General features: G+C 55.3%; 1 protein-coding gene across 1 annotated transcript in view; it reads left to right on the top strand.

Annotated features, from left to right (window-relative positions):
- Positions 1–22,665, top strand: part of KLHL29 (kelch like family member 29) — a 312,454-nt gene that overhangs the window by 278,096 nt on the left and 11,693 nt on the right. The window contains exons 6-8 of the mRNA XM_065891320.1: positions 9,895–10,033; positions 19,087–19,289; positions 20,443–20,702. Of these exons, the coding sequence (XP_065747392.1) occupies positions 9,895–10,033; positions 19,087–19,289; positions 20,443–20,702 (602 nt within the window). The remainder of the gene's footprint in view (positions 1–9,894; positions 10,034–19,086; positions 19,290–20,442; positions 20,703–22,665) is intronic.

Below are 22,665 nucleotides of genomic sequence, written 5' to 3'. Positions count from 1 at the left end.
GTTGACTGTGTACCTGGGAAATTCAGAGGAGGGCATCAGAATGGGTTGGAAGAGCAGAGTGGCCATCGGGAAGAAGGGAAGGCCTGATGGTGTGCGAAAGGCGGGGGCCGACGCGGGCGGGTGCAGGGTGAGGATGTGGGCCCCGGTGTGGGGTGTGAGACCACTCACAGTTGATTCTGAGCAGCCTTTCTGAGTGTAGGAGACAAAACTGACTCTCTCGCTCCCTCTCATAAAATTCACCCGTGGCACCCAGTCTCCTGTGGGATAAAGACCTCGGGAGGGTTTGTTTTTTCACAGCCTGATATGGGCTTGCCTCTCACACTGCATGCTCAAGCACACATATTCACACACACATATGCTTGTACACATACATGCATGCGTGCATACATGCTCATACACACATCACGTGCTGCACACGCCATACGTTCCTGCCCACATACTTATACACACTACTCACTCAAACACACATGTACATACGTGTGGTTCACACCTTGCCCCTCCAGCCCACCTGCTCAGCTCCTACTTATCTTTCCAGTGTGCCCTTAACCATCGCCAGCCCCGTGGAAGCCTCCCTGCTCTCCATGGAGCAGAGCCAGCCCCCTCCTCTGCCCCTCCTCTGCCCGATGTTCGCCCCACTAAAACTTCTCACCCGGCATCACAGTTACTTAGTGTGTCCCCCGCTGAACAGTGAGCTCCCCAGGTCTCTGAACATGTGCATTCATGTGTGTCCCTGGGACCCCACCCAGTGACCAGCACACAGGAGACAACACCCATTTGATGGATAAATGAGTGGGACAGACACAAGGTATCTGAAGTTCCCAGAGTCTGCCTCTGAAAGGGGATGTCCGCGCCTCAGCCTCATTCAGCTGTGGACTTACTCTCCTCCTCCAGGGCACCCCAACCTCTCTAAATCCCTCCCTGCTTTGGGCCCTGACCCCTGGACACTCTGCTGAACTTTGTTCTCTCACTTGGCCCCAACTATCTGTCCTGGCCTCTTGACTCTAGTCCCTGTAGCCAAGAACCAGCCCCGGCTTCCAAGAATCTACCCGCTGGTGGAGAAGAAACAGTGTCTCTAAATATACTATAGGCAGAACACAGTTCACAGAGGCACAGAGCATTATGAGAACACAGAGGGAGGGGGGTGCTCCCCACCCCAACCCCAGACATCAATTTCAACTCTGTCCCTGCTGCCAGACCCAGTCTCATCCTCCCCTGATCCTGAGGACCAAGGCCCCTGCGGGCACCCGCCTCCCTGAGGGTGTTCTAACCAAGTTCTAGCCCCTGAAGGAGGCCACCTTCCCTCCAAAATCCTTGACCTCTGGGCTGCTCCCAGCTCATCTGCCTTGGCCTCCCACCAGACCCTTGTGAGCCCCACCTTCAGCATCCTGACCTGAATCACCTGGATGCTTAATTCACTGCACATCAGCCCTCCCCACTCCAGCGTGTCACCCTGGAGTCCCAGCTCCTTGCAGAGCTCTCTGCACACCGGTCTTGACCTCATTTCTCACCCAAGCGTCCTAAGCCCTGGCCTTTTCCTGAGATCTCTCTGACCGCTTCCCACCATGACATTTTCACCCTCTCCTGCTCAGAGTATTCCCGTCAACCCCTCAGCTTCCACCCTCAGAGCAGGAAAAGGAGCCAGGCAGAACCTTCTTTACTGGGGCAGGAAGGACGAACAGCTGCCAGTGTTGACCTAACCAGGCACTTCCCTCCAACTACAGCCTCAGGGTTTGCTCAGTGACCTTCCTGCTCAGCCAAAGGTCTGCCCCCACTTCTGCAGTGACCACTCTGTGGCCAGGCTCCTCAAGGCTGGTGCTGGGGTCCTAACACTCCACCCCCAGCCTCCCCCATCCCTCCCCAAACAAAATACCATTCCCTTTGCCTCCTACCCCAAGGTCACAAGGCAAGAGCTGTCAGTGAAGGTGGCCAGTTATTGGCCTACATGTGGGCAGGTCTTACCATCCAGGCAGCTGGGAACCTGGAAAGTTGAGAAGACCACCTCTCTCTGACCACTGCGTGTGAAGCCCCCTGTTCTGAAGAGTTGCCTTGAGGGCTGCAGGCTGCACCTATGCTCAGCAGAGCTGGTGGGGTGGTCATTCTTTCCCAGGAGGGCTTTTTAGGCTCTTCAAAGCCATTGGCACTGAACAGAATAGATAAATCCCTCCCCAAGGAGGATCTAATCAATGTAACCATGCTTTAGCAGCCATAGATGCCATATGAAGTGGGGGGTCATCATCGTTATTATTAACACTGGTGTCTCCTGAAGTTAAAAGGGGCTTGATTTTTGCATTCTTTCCGTCTGATTCCACACAAGTGTGACATTTCAAATGGTTCTTTTGGATCATGTTTTGGGGAAGTTATTCTTACCACCCAGACCATGTCTGCATCTGGTCTGTAACACACCCTGAATTCCAATCAGAAAGGAATTTTTGTGAAAAACATAGTGTCTGGTGTCCAGTGGGGAGGGGGGCGGGGGGGGGGGCAGAGAAGCAAGCCCTCCAGGAGATCACAGCCTAGAAAGGAGACAGACAGATAGACATTCCTCTGAAATTAGGCAGCCAGGGACCTCTACTGCAATTGAGACACCAGCAAAGTCTCGTGGGACCACAGGAGAGGTCTGTGATCCAGGAACTCGGTAAGAATTCTTATAGGATGGAATTTAAGCTGAGGCTTAGGGGACGATGAGACCCTAAGAAACAAGTGTTGGGGGAAAGTTGGCCCAAGGGGCAGAGAGAAACAACCAAAGTGAAGGAACAGGATACAGCGGGCATGAACTTAGAGAAAGGGCTGAGGGGTATGTGGGGACATGAATAGAAGTGAAGCTATAAACAGAGGTTACAAACAGGCTCTGGGAGCCACTGGGTAGGAGTTTAGGAATGAGGGATCAGGCATTCCTTGCCTGGGTGGGCCTGTAGATGAGGCAGTCATGGTGATTCTGTGGCTTGATCTAGGTCTCTGGGTCATGCTGCCCCCATGCCCAGGCTGGCAGCTGGTCAGTCCTCGACTCTAAGAGACAGAGGAAGAGAGGGGGATGTTTCTGTTAGTGTTAGGTGGGTTTCAAAACAACTGAAGGGGAAAAATTTTAATGATTTTTATATCATCTTGGAGGGCATAAGAATGTCCCAACTGAAATGTAAACTTCATTCTGCCGAGCAAATGCTCAGTGAGCACCCGCTGGTAGGCAGCCCTGGGGCGGGAACTGTAGGAGGAGAAAGGACCTTTGGTGCTTGAGAAATAGGTCTGTCACCCAGCATTGGACGACATGGAAAAGCCAGGCTGGTGAGAGGTGGCAACTGTTCTGAGGGCTTTTGTTCCCTTTCAGATAGATGGCAGAAATTTCCATTCGGACAGCAGGACAACCAGAAGGTCTCCTTACTAAAATGCTAAGTCAGGCAGGAAGCCTGAGTCTTTCACGCTTCCCTGCTCTAGAGAACCCCGTTTCCTGGGAGGGTTTGCCCGCACATTGGTGGGACTGGGACTGGGTGACTTCCCCGTAGAAGGCCCATCCCTCCGACTCAGGCTGGTCGTGCAGCCCACGGGGGGTTTTATTCCATCTTACGAGGAAGCTGGAGCCCAGCTGGCTCTCCAGGCTGATTCTGAGCCCAGTACTTCTTTGGAAGCGGAGAAAGGGGTGGTGTGTATATCTGATGGGTGGGAGAGGGAAAAGGAGGAAGGGCAGCATCCAGCTTGGCAGCCCAGCCGCTCCCTGACCGGCTATGGCAGAAGCAGCAGGAGGCTCTGTTTGTGTAAAGCCATCATTTGTCCCCACGGTGTCGGCACATGTCTGGCTCCTGGTCCCAAGTGAATTATCCTCTGGGTGTGCATGAGAGTCTTCGCTGTGCTCTCTCAGTATATTTCACAACTGCTCTGAGTTTATAATTTTTTCAGGTCCTTTATCAAATAGGTGTCATAAATACCAGTGGAGTCAGGTGCATTTATCACCGAGCTGGGTTCTTACTTGAGCTCTGAAAAAAATTATTTGGCCGCACAATCTTTCTCGGGACTCTGATTTAATGGACTCGGCTGCAAAGCCACTGAAATTCGTTGCCTTTTAATGTTTGACATCTCTTCCTCTTTATTACCACCTCAGACAGCCCTTCTAGTCCAGCTGGAACGAGCCCATTAGTCTCTGACAAATAACTTGTGTCGTTTGGTGAAAAATATGCAGAAGTTGGGCTGCAACTTCATCTCCAGTGTTGGTTCTGTTTGCGGCCTCACTGTCCTCTAAGCAAAGCATCCAGCCCCGGGCAGACCCTTCCTAGTGTCTCCTTTCCCTCTGATGCCACTTGCTGCTGGATCCACAGAGCGGGTTTACCCTAACCACATATAATGGAGTTTGGGACAGGGTGTTTAGAGATGTCCGTGTGGGGTTAAGAATTAGCCTCATAGCAGCACTCGTCACAAGAGCTCAAAGGGGGAAGCAACCCAGGTGCCCACTGACAAATGAATCGATATGCAAAATGTGATCAATACATACAATGGAATAGTATTCAGCTTTTAAAAGGATGGAAATTTTCACATATGCTACAACATGGATGAACCCTGAGGACATTATGCTAAGTGAAATAAGGCAGTCACAAAAAGACAAATACTGTGTGATTCCACTTATATGGGTTGCCTAGGGTAGTCGAGTTTAGAGACAGAAAGTAGAATGGTCATTGCCAGGTGGTGGGGAAAGAGGGGAATGGGAAGTTGTTCTTTAATGGGTACGGAGTTTCAATTTTGCAAGACAAAGAGTTCTAGAGATTGATTGCACAGCAGTGTAAATGTATTTAACACTACGGAACTTAAAAATGGTTAGGATGGTAATTTTACAACAACAACAAGAAGAATTAACTTCAAACTGCACCAGCGAGGGAGAGAATGACACAGAGGAAGTTCTCTGAGCACTTGAGTTCATCACCTGTTCATGCCTTTGATAGCAGTTAGCTTTTGCAGCATAACAAACAGTTCTAAGGTTTAGTGGCTTAAATCAACAACCACTTATTTAGATGATGCAGTTTGGGTTGGGCTCAGCTGATCTGGGTCAGGCTCAGCCGATATTGGTGGGGGTCTGGCTGGTGTAAGCAGCTCATCTGTGAGGGCTCACCTCTGCTCCACGTTGTCTCTCATCCTCCAACAGGCATGATTATATGGTGGTGGTGTTAGGGGTCCCGAGAAAATGAGCAAAAGCAAGTAAAGCTTCTTGAGGCTGTGGCTCAGACTCAGTGTCCTTTCAACCATGTTTTAGGGTCCAAAACAAGTCACAAGGCCAGTCAAGATCCAAAGGGTGGGGCAAATAACTCCACCCTTTGATGGTGGGAGGGGCTGCAAAGGATTTTTGCAATTTACCGTAACGACTATACACATATACTCCAGGACCTGTGCTAATTGTTGAAGATAAAAATAAAAAAAAAAACACGATCTAGTGCAGGAGACATCCATATAAATAAATAATTACATAGTATGCTCTAAATAAGTAAGCACAGGATGCCGAGGTGGGCGGAGGGCAAGGGGATCTGGCAGGAATAGGGGAAAGAGGCAAAGAGGCCTGGGACAAAATAATACTTTAACTGGTGTTGCAAGATAAAATGGTAATTAGCCAGAAGAAGCAGGGAGGAAGAAAGATCTGGGCAGAGGGGCAGAGAGATGAGTGAAGGATGGAGGGGGACATGCCTGGGGTGCAGTGAGGCTTCATTGAGGAGTGAAGGGCCCACCGGGGAGGGGGAGGGGCTGGGCATTGTTGGGGGAGGCATCACAGAGGGCCTTGTTCCCACTACCCAGCCTTGCAAAGTTTATTTAAGCGGGGGCTGATGGGAACTTCCCTGATGGTCCAGTGGTTAAGACTCTGTGCTCCCAGTGCAGGGGGTCCGGGTTCGATCCCTAGTCAGGGAGCTAAATCCCACATGCCACAACTAAGACCAGGCGCAGCCAGATAAATAAATATTAAAAAAAAATGCAGAGGTTGATGGTCAGGCTGATGTATGGAGAGAGCTTGGAGGGAAACAGGCCAGAAACAGGGAGACGGCCTTAGAGGCTGCTGCAATGACTCAGGTGAGGGATGGCGGCGCTGGTGGAGAATCGATGCAGAGATTTCTAGGTGGTAAAAGAGGCAGGACTGGGTGGGGAGGGTCAGGGGGAAGCCTAGTAAACTGGTGGGTGTGAGCTTTCTGCCAGATGGTCTGAGTCAGGGGAGTTCCCCAAGGAGGGGCAAGGCAAAAGGCACAGGGCAGCTACTTGGGTGGGCAAGGCAAGGGTGTGGGGTCCCACTCAAAGCAGGGAAGACCAGAAAACAATTCCCTGATGCCAGCCAACAGGGAGGGACCTTGAGGTCAAGACTTCTCCTTCACAAGCCCAAGGCAACCAAATTCTGCAGGGCACTGGGATGCGTGCGGCTGGAGTCAACTCTGAGGACGCAGCCCCTGCCAGGCTCTGCCCTGAGGCCTGCAGACTGTCCAACCTGGGCACCGGCATGGCTTGTCCAAAGGCTTCCCCAGGAACCCCCAGGCCTCCAAGCCCCTCAGACATTAAGGAGTTGTCCTTGCCAATATGGGGCGGGCAGGAGGGCAGTTTGGGCCCGGAGCCAATACTGGTTTCCTCCCGTGGATCCTCCGTCGTAATGTCCCGAAATGCCAGCTCTCCAGCTGGGCACTCGGGGCAACAGTAAGCACGTACCAGCTGATCAATACTTTGAATGTACTTGGGGCCCTGCTGTGAAAAGGAATCCCCTGGTGAGCCCTTTCATAAACTGAAAAATTCTTCTGAAACTGAGTAATCTTGCCCAGCTATTAAATCCAGATTTCCACAAAATGAGAGTAGAAAGAGCCTACGGTTATGATGACCTGGATCTCCAAGCACCACCTCTCAGATCCGGCCCGGGGTTCCCAAGGCAGCAGGCGTTGAGGCTGGGTCTGGGGCTGCAGATGTAATCGTTGCTGGAACCTTGGTTTGAAATAAAATCTTCCAAAGCAATCAGAATGCTCTGGGCCCAGAAGGAGTGGCGTTCTGTGTAGCGCTATGTTCTCCCGGTCCCCTGAGCACGGTTAACTCAGGAGGCATGTGGGGCTGCATCCATCCCTCAGTGCAGCGTGACAACTGGGGCCACCAGAGCAGGTGCCCGTGGGTGCTTGAGGGAATTGAGCACCAAAAGCTGGAGCAAGTTGCCCAGGGTCACCCAGCCAATTAGTGGCAAAGCTGGAACAAGAATCAGGAATTCCAGCCAAGAACTCTTTTCCCCCCCAAGGGATTTCACTCAAAAACATGACATCATCCATCTGGCTCATGGTTTGGGAATGAATTCAGTTGGTGGCTCTTTTTGGAGCTGATGTGTGAGTGCAGCAGTTCAGCCTTAACCCAGCCTGACCCTGTAGGCCCTTCCTGTGTGGGATCCACCCCGGCAATGTGCTACACGTCCCCACTGCCACCTCTCCCCAGGCATCCCACGGCCCTAACCCTAGGCCCACAACTCAACTCATCACCCCCTCCCTTCCCGATGTCCCCCCCAGAAATCCAGACATGGTTCTCACACCCCCCCACCCGTCATGGTCCCTCCAGGATGGATGGCCGTGGCATCCACAGCCTAAATACTTGTCTTTCTCTGTCCCTCTGTCACCACTGTAGTTCAGGCCTTTGTCACTTCTCACTTGGATTGCAGAGTGATCACCACCATCAACAAAAACATGAAAATTACCACCGTTGAGTGTTTACTATGTGCCGGGCCCACGGCTCACAGCTTACCGCGGGCTAGCTCCTTTAACCTCCACCAGAGCGGGAAACTGAGGCTTTGGGGATGCTGCGTAACTTTCCCAAGGTCACACAACTGATAGGAGGCAGAGTTCAGTTTCTCCCTCAGGCCTGGCTCTGAGGCCCAGCTCTCCACAGGGTGCTTTCCTGCCCCCCCCATTCTGCCTCTGCCATAGCTGCTGGAGTCTACCCTTGTCACCCCTCTGCACAGAATCCCTGCTGACTCCCTGGTGCCATAGCATTAAGCTCGAGCCCCCTCACAGGGCTCTTGGGATCTGACCCCTCCTGTCCACCCATCACATCTCTGTCTCTCCCCCAGCCCTTGAGTCTCTTCCCCCGTATCTACCCCACAGGTGCCCTCCACGCCCTCGGCTGTTGCTTTGGGTCCTGCTGGTTTCCCTTGCTCCAAGGCTCCACGGGAAGCCTTTAGAGACCCTAGCCAATGCCCCCACAGGACACATACCCCTGCATGTGCCCTGCAGCGACTCCAGCTCAGCCTGATGTGGGGTTGGTGGGGACAGTGATTCAGCATTACCCGACCACCTCAGTCCCCCATGTGGGGTGTGCTCCAGGGCCCACCCTTCCCACCATCTTCCCTGGTCTTCAGCAGAGCTGAAGCCCAGTATGTCCTCTCAAAGAAGGGCCTGGCTGACCTCAAAGCCCACAAGCCCTTGGCCATCCCCAGGCCTGAACATCTGATCTTCACCCAGCTCTGGGAATAGAATGGGAGCCTCCATCCCCATTTTACACACATAGAAACAGAGGCTCAGGAAGTACCAGGGCTTGTCCACAGTCACAGTGTCAGGGGAGGAGCTGGGCTCAGCAGGGCATCTTGGCAGGCACCCAATGCTGGCCCAAGAGGACAGAGATGACTGGTCAGGCTGGAGCAGGGCACACTGGAGGGTAATTCCGGAACACCAGCCAGGGTGCAGTAAACACCCACGCGGAGGGCTTGAGGTGCTGGTGGGGGACTTAGCGGGTGGGGCTCAGTTCTGCAGACCACCCTCTCCCATTCACCTGCTGAACAGTCTAGGTCATTCTGGCCCAAGAATCTGGACCTCTGATGTCCGGCAACCAGCACTGCGAAGGGCAGGCTCTGTCCATGGGCCCGTGGGGTGCGGGGACAGGCCGGCAGGGCGAGGCTGTTGGGAGCATTACTCATCTGAAGGCCTTAACTTTGCAAGTGAAAGAGTTTATATAAACTGAGCAGAGCAGCTGTCAGGCTCTCCTCCTTCCCCATTCTGAGCCTTGATGTGGGTCTGGGAGAAGCTTCTGACATCCCCAGGTTCGGAGCTCATGGACCTGGGGCACTCTCTGTGCTGGCCCCAGGTGGCCAAGCCACCAGGCAAAGGTAGGTGTGTATCAGGGTGGGAAGTCCCCTGAGGCCACTTCCTGGGACTTCCTGGGGCTGCAAGCCAGACTCCCCTGTGCTGAAGACCCAGGTGAAGGGTGGGGCTCCTGAGATGACCCAGGAAGTGGGAGGAGGTGCAGACTATCCCTGCCCCTTGCTTGCTTCCCCTCCTACCCGCCCCATCCCTGCATCTGTCCTGGAAGTGTGAAAGGGAAGTGCTCGTCAGGCCCCCACTCCACCCGTCCTTTCTCAGGGGCCCCTCCCCAAGAAGCTCGCCCCAGCCATGGCTGTGAGTGTCTAACATAAGGGATGCTGTTTTTGCAGGTTTTGTGGTTTTTATTCCTTTGAACCATATCCAGCCCATCTTACATCACAACGCCACGCTTTACTTGGTATCAAATACATCAGCACTCATTGGCATTTGGAGAACTTGTTGCATAGTTAAATTACAGTTTTTAGTTGTTTGTGATGATGTATTCTCTCTGTTTCCGGTTGTCAGTATGGGAATCTTTTCTCCCAGACTTTCAATTTCTGGGTTTGGTTTTTTTTTTTGGGGGGGGGGGTTCGTTTGTTTCGTTTTTCTGTATTTGTTTTTTTGCTTTTGAAAGTCGTTATTCCTTTGGTTACGTAGCCCCTCCCAGTTGCTGCTTGTTTACGCATTATGTTTGTGACCTCTTTTGACTGTCAGTGTTGAGCCAGTCTTGCCAAGAAACAGTGTCAAGTATTCTCCTATTTCTCTACTTCTTGAAAAAAAATTTTAATTAAAAAAAAAAAAAACTCTTAATGGGAACCTGGCCCTGTCTGTCTTCTCTGTTCTGCAGAAATGTTGAAGGAATTGAACCAGCAGCGCAGAGAGAAAGCGTTTACAGACCTGAAAATTGTTGTTGAAGGCAGAGAGTTTGAAGTCCACCAAAATGTTCTAGCTTCCTGCAGCTTGTATTTCAAGGACCTGATTCAAAGGTTTGCCTTCCTTCCAGCTGTGGTCGGGTCTGTTCCTTTGTAGGACGCTTTTGTGTCGCTTTTCTCCTCCCCTCTCTTGCAGGTTCCTGAAGCGTGACTCCCTGTCACAGAGCCAGTAGCCATCTCTCCTCCGCCCCCTCCTCCCCCCACCCCAGTGCCCTCTCACACACAGCCTCAGAGCAGCCACTGTCCCCGGCCCGGCCCATACAGCTTTGCTGGTCTCCAGGGGCCTCTGCCAGCAGTCGACAACACCCTGCCCCACCCCCCGAGGATCCTGCTTTCTCAGTGGCTCACAAGCCCTCCCTGAGATTAGGAGGACTGCAGACTCCACTTTAAGGGACCACTTGCACGCTGCCCCCACTGGGCCAGCACGTGTCCCCAGCACCATCGTCACTGCTGTCGATAGTGAACTTAACGCCAGGAAAGCACTTCGACCAGACCATCCCCCACCGAGGAGCACGAGGCACCCAAGGGGTCGCTTTTCCCCAGCCAGAGTCGGGGAGAATTGACTTGTAGCTAAAGCCTCATTCACGCTGCATGTCTTGATACTTGTACTCGGAGCCTAAAACCAGCGCTATCTGAGCACAGACCAGGTGTGTCCTAAACACGGTCTCTCTCAGCCTTCGCTCCCCTCCCCTTCTGCCCTCTGCCCTGGCTATCTCTACCTGAATGAGTCTTAATGGTGCATGAGCATCTTTTTTTTTTTTTTCCATTATGTTGATTTTTTAATTTGTCTGCTTCATACCCTTGCAAAGACGTTAGGGGCCACCTTCTAGCGCCTTAGTGAGGGAGAGCAGCCGAGGGGGCCGGCCCAGGGTAACGCTCCTGTTTCTCTCACCCATCAGCAGATTAATGCCGCTGCTCATTTTGCCTTGCAGCCTCTCCGGGGCAGACGCTGAGCCGGGACTGTGCTCAGAGTGGGAGGACAGGACCTCTGCTTGCTTCCCAATGCTGTGTTTGGACTTGCCAACTAACCCCAGAGTGACTGTGTTTTGTTTCAGGATGGCACACTGGCTGGCATCTCCTTTCCAATCTGTTGTGTCCTTTCACTTAGAGCTGAGCTGCCCGGCGTGCGAGCCCCGCCGAGCCGCGCTGGCCCCAGCCACACAGGAAGGGGCAGGCTCTTTGTGACTTCCAGTCTCATGGACAGCTCGGGTCTCCCACCCCCAGTGCTTGGGTTCTCTCTGTCCGAGCACAGGGGTCAGGGGCATGAGCTCTGGGGTGAAGGGGCACGGCCAGTGGCCTCTTCAGGCCAAGGGAGGGCTTTGTGCTGCCACTCTTGGCAAGTTCTCAACCGACGGTGACCAGCAACTGGCCACTGGATTGCAGATGTGGCATCTTAGGCCTTGGTCCCTGATCCAGATCAGTTGGAGAGCACAGAGGTGGCAGGATGCAGGGACAGGTTGGTACTGAGCGATGGCCCAGCCCTGGGCTAGAAAGATGTGGGCAAGGGAGCACAGGAGCTCTTTGACTGTCTTCAGAGACCTAACATGTAAACCAAAACCTTGCACACAACAGAGAAGAGATACCACTAGCTGGGAACCCAAAGTAGTGAACGCTTCTTGGACAGACCAAAAAGGAGGAAGAACATTCCAGGCAAAGGATGGGTTTTGGGGAATGTTCTGGAATGCAAGGAATATTCTGGAATGTTTTAGAATATTCCAGGCAAGGAATGAGTTGCCTGGAATAAAAATTTAAGGACAGAGACAGTCATGAGCAGTGGGGATGGGGAGATGGCCTTCTCAGAGATAGGTTGAGCTAGGTTGGGATGGGCAGACAGGCCCTGACCTCCAGGCTAGGGCCCCGGGCTCAGTCTGAGGGTGTGGAGGCCGTCAGGGTAAGTGGAGTGGGGATGCCCACCTTCAGGCAGGAGAACTGCAAGATGTGCCTCAGTAACCCTAATGGGAAAAGATGGGTGCAGGGGCTGAGAGGCAGTCGCCGGAGGAGAGAGGGCAGCCTCTTGGGAGCTGGGAGACCTGGGTTCTACATCTGACTCTGCCACTCATCCTATGACCCCAGGCAAGTCACGTCCTCTCCCTCAGGCCTCGGGTTTTCTCATCTGTAATAGAGGAGGTTGGTTCAAATGATGTCCAGGTTTCCGTCCTGCTCTGACGTCCCAGGGTGACAGTGAGGGGATGGGCAGGGCTTCCCCAGTGCAAGCACGGGGACATGAGAAGGACAAAGTCACAGGCAGGCAGGTCCATGGACCAAGGGCAGGGGAGAGCTAGGGGGAGGTGATGCATTGAGCGTCTGGCATGTCGGGTTTTAGCAGCCTGAACATACCCAAGTAGAGACACCCGGTAGGCAGCCAGACGGATGGATCTGAGCCCAGAGAGGTCTGAGGTCTGCGGAGACAGGGCTGTTTCTTCAGCGTACAGGAGGGTCACTCAGCGGGAGAGGTGGCCACAGCAGAGCCCCAAGGTGCCCCTTCAGTTCAAAATCACAAGCTTAATTTGCAGCCAATTTAAATTTGACTCCTCTCGTCCTAACCACGAGCACACGTCACCATCTCTGCCGATAGCTGCAAACAGATTCCTTCCATGGGGAGGAAAGCAGACTCTCTTCCGGAAGGTGATTTCCCTTCCGGCCGTGGAAAATCCTCAAGAATTTCACATTCTTAGTGATCGGGGACCAGCTGATGTTGCACATCATTTCAGTCTCCTCGAGACTGTGGAGCCTCCAAACCTGTGACCCTGGAGACTTAACGTGCAGTGGCCCAAATGGCCCAGCAGGGGAGACGGGGCCCTGCCCGCCGAGCCCCAGGCAGGGTCTTCCCCCTCAGGCAGCTGCACTAACACAGGCAGAGGGTGTGGGGACGATCTGTGGGACACGACACGCTGGTCCTTACCTTCGTGAGGGCCTAGGCGAGCACTGGCAGAGGTGGGGGGCCCAACCTCTGCCATCCTGGAACCCCCAGGCCTCGAGGCTCGGACTGGACTCCCTCCCACCTCTAGCCTGGGGCGGGTGATACATTCACCGCTTTGGCCCCATTGAGGACCCTGTCCCAGCACCAGCCCCAGCCCCAGTGTGGATGCCCTCACCTGGAGCCACAGGCCAGACATAGGGAGCCCAGTCATTCCCTACTCTTCGCCCAGCAAACAAGCAGGAGCCCCTCCCAGGTACAGGTCTTGTGAGAATCACTGGATGGGGTGGGTCTCTGCCCTCGAGGGGCCCACGGTCTGTGGGGGGAGAAGGTGTAAAGAAGTGTGGCTGGGAGAGCAGGATGAGGGTGGCAGTGGAGGTTTGGAGCTCCCAGGCCGAGTGCCTGACTCCACAGGGGGAGGAGCATTCGGGGACAGTCCCTGGGAAGAGGTGGCATCTGGCTTGGGTTTTGAACCCAGAGGGGAATTGGCCAGGCAGGTGAGGGCAGGGCCTCAGGACAGCAGGGGGTGAAGGCAGCGCGAGTGACCCGGTGTCCCTGCAACGCCAAGTGCGAGGTGAAGACGGAGGGAAAGAGGCGGCGTGGGAGGGGGGAGCCGGGTCATGGGGCTCTGTTTTAAGCCTGGGGTGTCATGGTCAGACTTGCAATTCATAAAGGTGACACTTGGACCTTGAGTGGGAGAGCCAGGTCTCAGAGTGCCCTCTGGACCAGCCTCTGATTCCCCTTCGGCCCATCAGCCCCCCATCAGCCCCCCCACCCCACCAGCCCTGTGGCCGTGCAGACTTCCTGCCCAGAGCCCCATTCTCCAGGCTCCGGGCCGACCTCCACTGTGTCCACCTGTTCCTCCTTCACCTGTGCTCATACTTTTGCCGAGGCTGCAACAGCTTCTTGCCCTTTGTCTTCCCTTATTTAGTTTCAAACTCTAGTCTTCTTCCTCTGACAAGGGCAAGACCCAGCCCACAGGGAGCCTTGCTGAGATGTCTAATGTCATCCTGCAAACCCTCCCACTGACCCTGAGGGGCAGGTGCCATTAGTACCCCCATTCTACAGGTAAAGGGATGGAGGCAGGAGAATTTTAGGTAAACAGTAGATCTGGGATTTGAACTGAGGTCTGACTCCAAAGCTCATGCTCTTACCATCATCCATTTGCTAGGCCAAGGAAGAACAAAACTGCACTTTTTGTTTGTGCACAAAGTTTGTAAGGAAGGGAAATAAAATCTCAGTGTTGACCGTGTAGACAGATATGCAAGGAAAAGGGACGCAGAGTGTGTGTGTGTACTCGTGCACGCATGTGTATCTATTAGAAACACTTGTAAACTGGCCACAGGATCTGCCCAAGAGAAGACACAATCCCCCCCTGAGACAGGTACCTAAGTGGCAGGACCTCTCCCTCACACCCAGGAGGGGCCGGGTCCCCTGGAGTGAGGGCTGGAAGGGGCTCGAAGAGGCCAGGAGAAGAGCGCACGAGGCCATGGGGAAGCTCAAAGCAAAGCCCAGGCCGAGACAACTGGGCTGCCCCATCATCCATCTGTTGCCCCATCTGAGTCCCTATGAACCAGGTGAAAACCCGGCAGGAAAAGGAGCTGCAGCTCTGTCTTTGGATAATGTGAAGGCTAGTGCTGCGTAACAACCAGGCCTCACCTGCATCCCTGCTGGAGGGGGAACCCCAGGAGGACTGAGTGGAGGAGAAGACTGTGGGCTGAGCCTCCTTCCAGGTTTCAGGAAAGGAGGATAGGTTTGAGCAGACTAGACCTAGTGGGGTCCTGGGGATGCAGCCCCCAAGTCACAAGAGTCACTTCTCAACCCCAGCAAGCAGGACCTAGGTCTGCCCTGGACTTTCTCTTTGGGATCATAGAGGAGAAGTCCCTTCACTTGTCCCCCAGGAGCCAAGGAGCTCTGGGGGATGCTTGGTGCCACCAGGGGCACTGGCTGCCCTCACTGGCTGGGTGGGCCGCAGGCCCCATCAGAGGGGACAGGACTGTTCTTTAGAGACAGCAGGGACACTGCCCTCCCTTCCGAGAGTGTGGGAGGAAATGTCCAGCCCCAGAGGAGCACTGCCCCCATCCCACCAGATGGGACAGAGACCTGGCATTCTACCTTCCAGCGGAAACCCTCATCTCGCTAAGCCTGTTGGAGCCACCGACGTGTTTGAACTATATCCTCTTTTCATAGTAAATGAAAACAGATGGACAAACTGATTTTGTGCAGGTTGATTTTCACAAGCCCCATGTGTAGACTCTGGGCTTCCCGCTCCAGCTCCCTCTCCAGAGGAAGCTAAAAGGATCTCTCTAATTGAGTGGCACAGACCCGGGTTGTAGGGGAGCCCAACAGACGTTAACGCAGTAGTCAAGCCATATGCATTTGCCCTCCTTCCCTGAGACGCTGGGCATTTGTGGGTGGCAGTCTGCCCCCTTTTCTGGGAGAATAGAGCAGTGTGACTAGAAGAGCAGATAGTCACACATCCCTAATGCTGGCAGAATGACATGAGCCAGACTTATTGCCAGGAAAGTCCTCAGAGCCAATGAGTCTGGTGTGTGCTTGTGTTTGTGCCCTGGAGCTGATGACACACTTGAGTGCCTCTCCGTGGGGCAGGGTGGGCATCACGTCAGGAGGGTGAGGTCACCCTCCTGAGCAGAGCAGGGTACCATCCACGTTCATCCCTGCTCCGTGACTGTCCCCACCCACCACTGCCCCAACAGTTCCAGGTCCAGCTTGCAAAATGAAAGCATCTGATCACTGAGGTGTGTGAGGGGTAGATGAGGCACTCTGTCCTGAATTCTGGAGAAGGCAGTTCTTATCCCACGTGAGTGAATTGTTAATGGTGGGGTCGCAAACATCCTAATATTGGGGCTGAGGCATTCCCAGCACATCCACAGACTTAGGCCTGCCAAGCAGAGGCTGTGTCCCACACCTTAGGGACACACCCCATCTTGGGAGAAGGTGACCCCAGGAAGTTTTAGTTTTCTGATAGAACCTGGAGGCCCTGTGTGGACTGGGCAGCTCCAGCCTGACCCTCACTCCCATGCTCCGACCCCCAATTGTCGGGTCCATAGCCCCACCCTGATAAGGCTAAGGCTGCCCGATCCTGCCCTGCTCCCCCCTCTCCAAGGTCATATCATGACCCCGATTGCCCAGCAGCTCCCCAGATACTCCATGGGGCTGAGAGAAATGGGATGCTCAGACCCCCAGAGCCAGCTCAGGAGAGGGACAGAATGGTTATCTGGGGAGGACACAACTCCCCACTGGTGACCAGGGCCACCCATCAAGGGCGATACCTCCCAGGGGGTCCTTGCTCAGAGGGAAGAGGTCTAAGGAGCACAGAGGTCCCGTCCCAAGACAGTCTGATGGTCAGGGCTGGAGAGTGGCCACTGGCCTACCTCTGCCCCCACAGCTGTCCAGCCACACAAGAATGCCTGTGTGGACCATAAACATGCCCGTGCAGGGGAGCTGCATGAGGCCTCACTGTCAGGGGCCTCTCTTCCTCCAGATCTTGAACTCAGTCATGTGACAAAGTCTCCATCCCGTCCCCAAGAGTTCCTCATTCCGAGAGGAATAGTCAGTCAGCTCACAGTGTCTGGCATCTGGCCCCAGGGGCCTCCAGCCACTCCCCACAGGTTGCCCAGCGGCCCCCTCCTCTCCACAGGTTGCCCCCATGGGAAGTGGGGGGTCTGGAGGAGCAGAGCCTCAGCTGAGCATCACAGGAACAGCGGTCCTCTTCAACCCTGGACAGAACCTGCAATGGTTGACATCCCGTGAGCCTCCCCAAGCAACCCCTTGGCTCCTAGCCATGCGAGCATCACCTTGTCCCCAGGACCCTCTCCCTGGCTCAGATTCTGGGCAAGACAACATCTCCCCACAAGTGCAGCCACGCAGGTCCCATCAGACGTATAACTCAGGGCCGGGGGCTCCGCTGGCCTTCCATCTACCCAACACCCCTCCTCACAGGGTTGGTCCTTGGTTCTCGGGGTCACGTGTCACACGCATTTCAGTGCGTGCGTGTGCACGTGTGTGTGCACATCCTAAAGTCCCACCTCAGCTCTTCACTGATTTTGTGCTGAGGACGCGTGGGGAGACTGGAGGGCTGGCCAGAGGGGGAGGCAGCAGTGGCTGCGAGCCTTGGGAGAAGGGGAGCAGCCCTCCTTTGGCCTCATCAGCCCTGCCCTGGCTGTGGCCCAACGTGACCTCTGCAGAGCACGAAGGGCGTGGGGGTGAGGGTGTGGAGGCCAGAGAGTGGCAGGTCGGCAGGAAGGCAGAGTGGAGTAAGAGGTTGACCAGATGGCCCCGGAGGCCTGGGGTGTGGAGAATGTCTGTGGTTTTAAGTGATCATATCATAAACCATCTTTATACTTAACGAAGTCACCCGAGCATGGGCCTCCGTCCTTACAGGAGAACACTAGGTGTGTTAAGACACTTTAAAACTCACACACACTGTGTACATCTATGGGTTTGAGAAGGGGCTCTGCTCAGACCCTCTGTTTAGCCTGTACCTTTCCGCTCAGCTTTCTGGCCCTGCCCAGGCCTCATGGCAGAATGAAGCCTTCAGGGCCCTGGTCAGATAAGCCATCCTACGTGGAGGTGCAGAGTGGCACCCCTGGGAGGGGGACCTGGACGCAGGCGCACTGCTTCACCTGTTCCCTGCCAGGTCATATTTGTATTGTAAAGGCCGTGGGAGGCCAGTGCCTAACCGGAGAGAATGTTGCTCAAACGGTGGCATTTCAGGTTCTGTCGTGTAGAGCAGAGTCTCCCGGGAAGGTATCTTCCAGCCTCTGTCACTTGAACTCTATGGGACTTTGGACCTCATCCAGTTCAGTCTTCTGTTTTGCAGATACGGAGCCTGAGGCCCAGAGAGACCAAGGCTGCCCGCCTGTCAGTGGCAGAGCTGGGGCACCCAGGTCCCCTAACTCCCTGCTTACACGGGAGTCGGCCTCTCTCTGGGGCCAACCTGTTCACCCGCCAGACACCTGCACACCCCCACTGCCAGCTACAGGTGCACCCAAGGGACCAGTCACAAGAGTCTCGGCCCCTGGCCTCCTCAGGACAGGGTGGGGAGGCAGGGCCAGGAACGCAGAGGTCATTTCCCAGCACGTGGCTGAACCCAGCCCCCCGGGCAGGACCAGGCTCAGTGCGGGTAGCAGGACAGGTCAGAGCGGCCGAGACCGCGTGCCGAGCCGATCGCCTCTGAGAACCCTGCCTCCCTCTTAACTCTCTGGGTGTTTCTCCTCTTGGTCACTTCTCGATTGGTGTTATTTTTGCTTCATCTTATCTGTTTCCTTCCAGGTCCAGCTTTAGGGCGCGGCTGCCAGGCCTTAGGAGCCTTTGCAATGGTTTTGTATTTCTGTAGACACCAGATATAAACATATTTATATATCTGTGTCCCTCCCCTGCTCCCCCCAGTTCACAAGCCCGATGCACACTCTACACGCAGGCCACTCTGACCTCTGACCCCGTGTTCCATGTGGCAGGAGGCCCCGCCCCGGGCCAGGTCCTAGGTCATGGCTGCTGGCTGTCTGTGGCGGAAGTCCTTGGTTGTTCTCCCTCCCCTCCTCCTGGCTCTAACCATTCTGTCCGTCTATCTCGTCTCGTCCTCAGTTTCCAAGCAATGTCATGAAGGGCTTCCTTTCCATGCCTAAAAGGAAACAATATGTTTTTGGAAAGAGGTGGGGTTGGAGTCAGGGTTCCGGGACGGCTTGGGGCCCTCAGTCTTCAGGGCAATCAAGGGATTGGCTGCGATCACAGGCGTTTGGGAGCCTCAGTCACGCTGGAGATTCTCCCACTGGAGGCAGACGGGCCCCGCGGCCTGGGACCTGCCGGCCACGTTTTGTTTGGCGGAGACGCCGGGGCCAGCAGTGGAGCTGAACCGTATTGTTTCCCTTTGAGGCCAGTCTTGGTCCTCGTCCCCATCCACAGCTCATGCTTTTTGATTTGCATCTTTTTTTGCATGGACATGCCGAGTAGTGATAAGCAGGGTTTTCTGTTCTTCTGGGCGTCTCTGGTCAGACTCTTCTCTTTCAGATCCCGTGTAAGGTCGCTAGGTTCAGGTGTGTCATTGCTGTGTCCCTTGAGTCCTAAAATGAAGGGCGTGACCGAGGTGTGCAGGGAGACCTAGCCCTGTGAGGAGGTGGCGCCGTGGCCGCAGGGCGGCAGGTAAGGACACCCTGGTCTCTGTGCCTAGGTCGGTGCAAGACGGCAGCCAGTGCGGCCGGGAGAAGCTGGAGCTCGTCCTGTCCAACCTGCAGGCCGACGTCCTTGAGCTGCTGCTGGAGTTTGTCTACACGGGCTCCCTGGTCATCGACTCAGCCAACGCCAAGACCCTGCTAGAGGCAGCCAGCAAGTTCCAGTTCCACACCTTCTGCAAAGTCTGCGTGTCCTTTCTCGGTGAGCCGCAGGGAACAGTGCTGATGTGCAAACAGTTCAAAAACAGCAAGGATTGAGAGGGAAGGGCTGTGCGTGCCCAGCCAGACCGCCTCAGGGCGTAGCTGGATTCCACAGCAGTTTTAAGGTGATAATTCGGGTAACTGTGCACAAAGGCCTCTGCTCACCGGCGGACAGAGATGTTCTCTGCATTGCTCCTCTGAGGGCCGGAAAGGCCACACCGGGACCCCGGGCAGCCTTGTGAGGACAAATGGACCGAGAAGCCTGTGTGAATGGTCTGTTCATGGGGAGCCTGTGCCCTGGCCTCACAGCCCTGCTCTCTAAACACTGAACAAACTTGCTTCTATTAGACCCAACCCAGAGAACACACTCACTTTACAGTTTGGAGCTGCCCAGTTTGGTGAGAGCGGGGAGAGGGAGGGGCAGAGACAGGAGTCACCAGAACCGGCCTGAGTGTGGAGTGAGAGAGGCGGGGATGGGAGCAGGCCAGGTAGGGATGGCCAGGGGCCTGAGACGTGACCTTGGGGGAATGAGCCATCTAGAAGAGTCAGGAACCACAGCTCCTGAGTTGGGCCCACAAAAGTGATGGGCCTCCTGGGACCCAGACACGTCTAGACTAGAATAACCATTAGTCGGATCTCAGGAGCTCTGGCCAGACTGACCCCAGGTCTAGAGGTCAGGTTGGGTGAGGCCGAGACCCATGGGAGGTGGTGGGTGGGCTTATAAGGGGTGTTACTGCTACCATGACTCTAAAGTAGAAGGCTGTGACCCCAGACGTGCCTGTCACAATTATGGCAGACACCATAAGCCTCAGTGTGACCCCCCAAGCCCAGGCCTCTTCCACTCACAGGCACTGAAAAAGGTCCGAGCCCAGCACTGACACTCCATACCTCAGTCTCGGCCCTTCTGCCGGGACCTGCAGCAGCAGAGGGAGGCCCCGGGGAAGTCAGCATGAGATGGGGCAGAGAAAAAGCCAGAAAATGGATCTGAAGATCCAGGAACACAGGAAATGGGCTTGTGGGGACTCTGAATGCTGAAGGCGGGTCACAGAGACATGAGCTCAGAGAGGGATCCAGAGTGACAGGCGATGGGGACGGGCGGTGACCCCTTCCAGGGCCCTGCAGTCAGTGGTCCCGTCCTGTGCTCTTGCCCCCAGAGAAGCAGCTGACGGCCAGCAACTGCCTGGGGGTGCTGGCCATGGCCGAGGCCATGCAGTGCAGCGAGCTCTACCACATGGCCAAGGCCTTTGCGCTGCAGATCTTCCCCGAGGTGGCGACCCAGGAGGAGATCCTAAACATCTCCAAGGATGACTTCATCGCCTACATCGCCAATGACAGCCTCAACACCAAGGCCGAGGAGCTAGTGTACGAGACCGTCATCAAGTGGATCAAGAAAGACCCCGTGTCCCGTGCGCAGGTAGGGCCTGCCCCACGCCCACCCGGCTTGTCCCTTCTCCCTCACAGTACAGGGATGGTGTCTGGAGCAAGGGGCCAGGAAATTAGAGGAGGCAGGGCTGCCTGGTCTGACCAGCAGTGGGAGCATCTGAGAGCCAGCAGGCCCGGGTAGGGAGGCTGGACCAGCTCCCGTGGGTGCAGAGCAGTGAAGGGGGATGAGAGATGAGAAATCAGGCACTAGAGGGTTCTCTAGGGCTGGCATTACACCTGAAGGAGACCCAAGCCAACCGAGAGGCCGCAGGGCCAGGTGCACAGCACCAGGGCCCTGCAGGGAGAGAAGTGTGTGCCTGAGCCAGGGTGCCCTGGGCTCCCGTGAGCTCGGACCCAGCAGCAGGAGCCCCACCCGTGCTCGGGCTGTTGAGAGGGTGGAGAGCACCTGGACCAAGCAGAAACCACCGCCCGCCTGATGGGAGGGAGGGCGAGTCCCTCAGGGGGGACAGCTGAAGAAATCAGAGCCGGAGCCCAGGGCGGAAGGAAAAGAGAGCAGGGTCTGCAGGAGGGCCCCTGAGTTACAGGAAATCGAGCACAGCCCGGAAGGATCTCCGGCCGACGGCCTTGCTTAGAACGGAATTATCTCCGGCCGACGGCCTTGCTTAGAACGGAATTACCTTGGTTCTAACGTGTGAGGAGCCCCCGGCCATTAGTGCAGACACACAGGTGGCTCTCAGGAGAGCTCAGAGGCCCCCCAGAGAGCAGCAAATGGGAGGACAGAGTCAGGGAGGCGGGAGCCCAGAACGAGCTGAGGCAGCTGAGTGACACGTGACAGGGGCTACTTTGTTGCGTGTGGAACAAGAAGAGGCATGAGGGAGGGAGGGATGGGGTAGGCGGGGGCATTCACAGCCTTGGGTGGATACAGGACGCAGACATGGCTCTCCACCCCTGCCCCAGCCACTGGGCCCAGGAGAAGGCGGTCCTCTGACTGACCAGGCGGGGTCGGGGCAAGATTCATTTTCAGAGGAAGGAAGTCAGGTTGGGTGGCTGTAGTAATGACCACCACCGTCCACCACAATGCCCAAATCTGTCTCCAGCCCAGACCTCTGCCTTTGATTGTCTACTGGACACCTCCAGCCCATGTCCCCCAAGCCCCTCTAATTCATAAACCCCCAGACCTACACATCTTGTTGTGTTCCTTATTCCAGTTCTGCCCATTACCCATGGCAGAAGTTGAGAGTCCTCCCACACCTTCCACCTCCACTTGGCCACACACCACTGCCACTTGTGCCTCCTCTTACGAGAGCCAGCTTCTCTCTCTCCCCATTCAAGGCCCCTCATCTCACCAGGATGACTGCAGTCGTCTCCTGAGAGGTTTCCCCGCCTTCAGTCTCCTCCTTCCAAATTCATTCCCACCCTGCAGCCTCGTGGTCTTCCTAGGAGCATGTTTGGTCCTGTAATTTCTCTGTTTAAAACCCCTCATGAGGGACTTCCCTGGCAGTCCAGCAGTTAAGACTCGGCACTTTCATGGCAGAGGGCACGGGTTCGATCCCCGGTCCAGGACCTAAGATCCCACATGCCACGTGGCACGGCTCCCCAAAAAATTTTTCACAAAACTTTTAAAAATAAAAATAACTAAAGTAAAACCCCTCATGAGTGCTCCCATCCACTCTGCAGGAAACACTACACAGCGCTTGGCAGACAAGGCAGGAGGTCAGCGGAGGCCAGTGCCTAGCTGACCTCTCCAGTCTCATTTCCCCCTGTCTGCTGCCCAACGCCCAGCAGAAGCTTCCTGCATCCAGCTCCACAGAGTCCCCCAAATGCAACACTCTCTTTCACACTCCAATGCCTCTGTGTGTGCTTTGAATCCCTCCCCCTCCCCCACCCCCAGTCCGCCTTAGGCCTGGAAAAGTTGGCAATCCTTCCACACCAGGCTCAGATGGCACCCACTCTGGGGAGCCTCCTCTCCTGCACTCCCACAACCCCTAACCAGA

Source organism: Phocoena phocoena, chromosome 14, assembly GCF_963924675.1.
Source record: "Phocoena phocoena chromosome 14, mPhoPho1.1, whole genome shotgun sequence".
Taxonomy (NCBI): domain Eukaryota; kingdom Metazoa; phylum Chordata; class Mammalia; order Artiodactyla; family Phocoenidae; genus Phocoena; species Phocoena phocoena.
This window is presented reverse-complemented; position numbering and strand designations above follow the sequence as displayed.